General features: G+C 45.8%; 1 protein-coding gene across 1 annotated transcript in view; it reads left to right on the top strand.

The window, feature by feature from the left end:
• The first annotated feature begins 16 nt into the window (after nt 1-16).
• The window catches only part of RCC2 (regulator of chromosome condensation 2), a 5,529-nt gene continuing 2,109 nt past the window's right edge, over nt 17-3,436 (top strand). Inside the window, exons 1-7 of the mRNA XM_029965234.1 lie at nt 17-28; nt 245-356; nt 2,056-2,199; nt 2,317-2,448; nt 2,536-2,624; nt 2,911-3,025; nt 3,244-3,410. Of these exons, the coding sequence (XP_029821094.1) occupies nt 17-28; nt 245-356; nt 2,056-2,199; nt 2,317-2,448; nt 2,536-2,624; nt 2,911-3,025; nt 3,244-3,410 (771 nt within the window). The remainder of the gene's footprint in view (nt 29-244; nt 357-2,055; nt 2,200-2,316; nt 2,449-2,535; nt 2,625-2,910; nt 3,026-3,243; nt 3,411-3,436) is intronic.

The following is a 3,436-nucleotide window of genomic DNA, read 5'->3' as shown; positions in this document are numbered from 1 at the left end:
TGTCCCCCTGTCCCTGATGTTGTCCCCAGTGTCCCCCTGTCCCTGACATTGCCCCGTCCCCACATTCCCTACATTCCCCTGTCCCCAGTGTCCCCCTGTCCCTGACACTGTCCCCTGTCCCCAGTGTCCCCTGTCCCTGACATTGTCCCCTGTCCCCACATTCCCTACATTCCCCTGTCCCCAGTGTCCCCCTGTCCCTGACATTGCCCCTGTCCCCACATTCCCTACATTCCCCTGTCTCCAGTGTCCCCTGTCCCCACAGAAGCTCGAGGGCTCCAAGAGCCGGGGGCAGCTCCTCATTTTCGGGGCCACCAACTGGGACTTGATCGGCCGCAAAGAAGTGCCTAAGCAGCAGGGTGAGGGGCTCACAACTGCCTAATTAACAGTGCTTTGCTTAATTGGTATTCATTTATAGTTCATTTGTGATGAATTAATATTTGGGGGGTTAAAACAGTTGTGGATCATAATCTGGAGTTTGGGGTGTGCTGGGTCTCCTGCAAAGCAAAACAAACACCTGGATTAGTTTGGATGATTTTATATATTAATTGGTTTTTCTGCTTATTTTTATGCACTAATATTTAATTAATGTTTTAATTAATGACCCTTTTTGGTGGGATTTCTTTTATGCTTGTATACACTAATCTGGGGTGGAACTGGGGGTGCAGGATGCCCCAGTTCTGCAAAGCAGAATAAAGGCATGGCTTATTTGTTCTGCCTTTAATTAATTTTCCCTGCTTATTTTTAATGCTTTTACATGTAATTAATATTTTTATTAATTAATATTTTAGGAGGGTTCTTTATTATAGTTGCAGAGCATAAACTGGGCCAGAACTTGGGATGGTGCCCCATATACTCCAAAGCAAAATATACACCTGCTTTTTAAAATGTATTTATATTTTAATTAATTTTTCTGCTCTTCTTTATGCATAAATATTTAATTAAAGTTTTAATTAATGAATCATTTTGGAGGGGGTTCATTTGCAGTTGTGTAGCACAATCTGGGTTGGAACTTTGGGTGTGCTGGAACTCCTGCAAAGCAAAAATTACTGCACTGCTTATTTTTGATGTATTTATGTTTCGTTCATTTGCTTAATTTTTACACATTAATCTTTAATTAATTTTATTAATTAAGTGGGGGAAGAATCACAGCTGCACAGTTTAATCTGGGCCACAATTTGGAGTGCACTGGATTAAGATGCTGCTTATTTTTGCACTTAGATTTAGTTAATTTTCTGCCTCTTTTTATATGTTTATATTGAATTGATTTTAATAATTAATTTATTTGTTTTTAAAAAGCATTCATTAACTGGGGGGAAGGAGTGAAAGTTGCATCTCTTAATCTGGGCCAGAACTTGGGGTGCACTAAATCTCCTGCAAAGCAAAGTGAACCCGCTGCTCAATTTTTTATGTATTTGTGACTAATTTTTCTTTAATTAATTAATTCTATAACTTTTTTTTCTTAATTTTAGGGGTATTAATTAATTAATTGATTGATTAACTAATTGAAGGGAGAAGTCACAGTTGTAGATCTTAGTGTGGGGCAGAATTTGGGGTGCAACTGATCTCCCACGAAGCAAAGTGAAATGAATGTGTGGGCTAAATTTTTAATGCACCTATATTCCATTTTTCCTACTATTTCTATGTGGAATTAATCAATTAATTCATTACTTAATTAAGGAGAGGAGTCACAACTGCACATCTTAATTTGGGTCAGAATTTGACGTGTGCTGAATCTCCTGCAGAGCAAAGTGAACACACTGCTAATTTTTTATGCACTTATAACCAATTTTTTCTCCCTATTTTTATGTGGTATTAATTAATTGATTTGACTAGTTAGTTGATTGATTAGTTAATTGTTGAGGGGAGCAGTCACAGTTGCACATCTGAATTTGGGGGCAGGCCTTGGTGTGCACTGACCCTCCTGCAGAGCGGAAGGAACGCGCTGCTCGTTCTTAACGCCTTCACACCCAATTTCTCTGCCTATTTTGATGCCTTTCCATTTGCTTAGTGTCCTCATTAATTAACCCCCTCTTCTAATTAATTTTTGGCCCCCAGTTGCCTACAGGAACCTGGGCCAGAACTTGTGGGGGCCGCACAGGTACGGGTGTCTCTCAGGAATTCAGGTGCGGAGTGTCGTGTCTGGGCCCTGCGCCGCCCACAGCCTGCTCATCACCTCCGAGGGCAAGCTCTGGAGCTGGGGTGAGTGGAAGGAAAAAAACCGGATACATCCCAAGGAAACCCTTGGGATACCAGGAAGCTCCATCCTTTGCTAAAAAGAACAATTTTAGGCTGCTCAAAATGGTGATTTTGGCTCAGGTCGCAATGAAAAAGGGCAGCTGGGTCACGGGGACACGAAGCGCGTGGAGGCCCCGAAGCTCATCGAGGTTTTGGGGGGAGAATCCATCGTGTTGGCAGCCTGCGGGCGCAACCACACCCTGGCACTCACAGGTACTGGGGGGAAAAGCTTGGCACTCGGGGCAAATTGCTTGAAATCGCCTGGTTTTGCCCCCAAACGTTGCTGGTTTTCTGTTGCAGAGAGCGGCTCCGTGTTCGCGTTCGGGGAGAATAAAATGGGGCAGTTGGGGTTGGGGAACCAGACAGACGCCGTGCCCAGCCCTACCCAGGTATGGCCTCTCCTCCCCTGCTTCTCCACATGGGTTTGGGTGAAAAAACAGCAGTTTGGTGGGTTTTCCATTAAAAAAATACCCTAACAAAGCCCAAACCCTCTTGGGATACAAGAACATTACGGGATTTGTTTCTGGCTGCAGTGGGAAAATAAAAGCAAGAATTCTTGAAATTAAATTTTTAAAACACCAGATTGGAGGATTTTGGGGTTTCCTCTGGGAAATTCAGCGTTCTGCCTTTTTTCTGTGTTTTTTTAACCCTTTCTTTCCCCCACTTTTCCCACAGATCATGTACAACGGGCAGCCCATCACCAAACTGGCCTGTGGAGCTGAGTTCAGCATGATCATGGATTGCAAAGGAAACCTCTACTCCTTTGGGTGCCCTGAGTACGGGCAGCTGGGTACGGGGCTGTTTTGGGGTGATCCGCTCCAATTCCAGGGGATTGGGAAAAGGGGCAAAACTTCCCGCCCCGATTTCCCGTGTGAGGCCCCGGAATGCTCCATGAAAACGGCAGGGGCTGGAACTCGGGGTTTGCGTGAGGAGAGGGGGGGTTCTGATGGGAATAACGGGGTGTGGGAAGGGGAGAGATCCCGTTTTTAGGCCGGCGTTGCTCCGCAGGGCACAATTCCGACGGGAAGTTCATTGCCCGGGCGCAGCGCATCGAGTACGACTGCGAGCTGGTGCCGCGGCGCGTCGGCATCTTCATCGAGAAGACCAAAGATGGGCAGATCCTGCCCGTCCCCAACGTGGTGGTGCGGGACGTGGCCTGTGGAGCCAACCACACGGTGAGGAGCTGTGCCCCCAGCACTGG

The sequence above is a fragment of the Manacus vitellinus genome, unplaced genomic scaffold (assembly GCF_001715985.3).
Source record: "Manacus vitellinus isolate BGI_N305 unplaced genomic scaffold, ASM171598v3 scaffold_92_pilon, whole genome shotgun sequence".
Lineage (NCBI taxonomy): Eukaryota > Metazoa > Chordata > Aves > Passeriformes > Pipridae > Manacus > Manacus vitellinus.
Note: the sequence above shows the minus strand (reverse complement) of the source record. Positions and strands in the feature narration are given on the sequence as shown.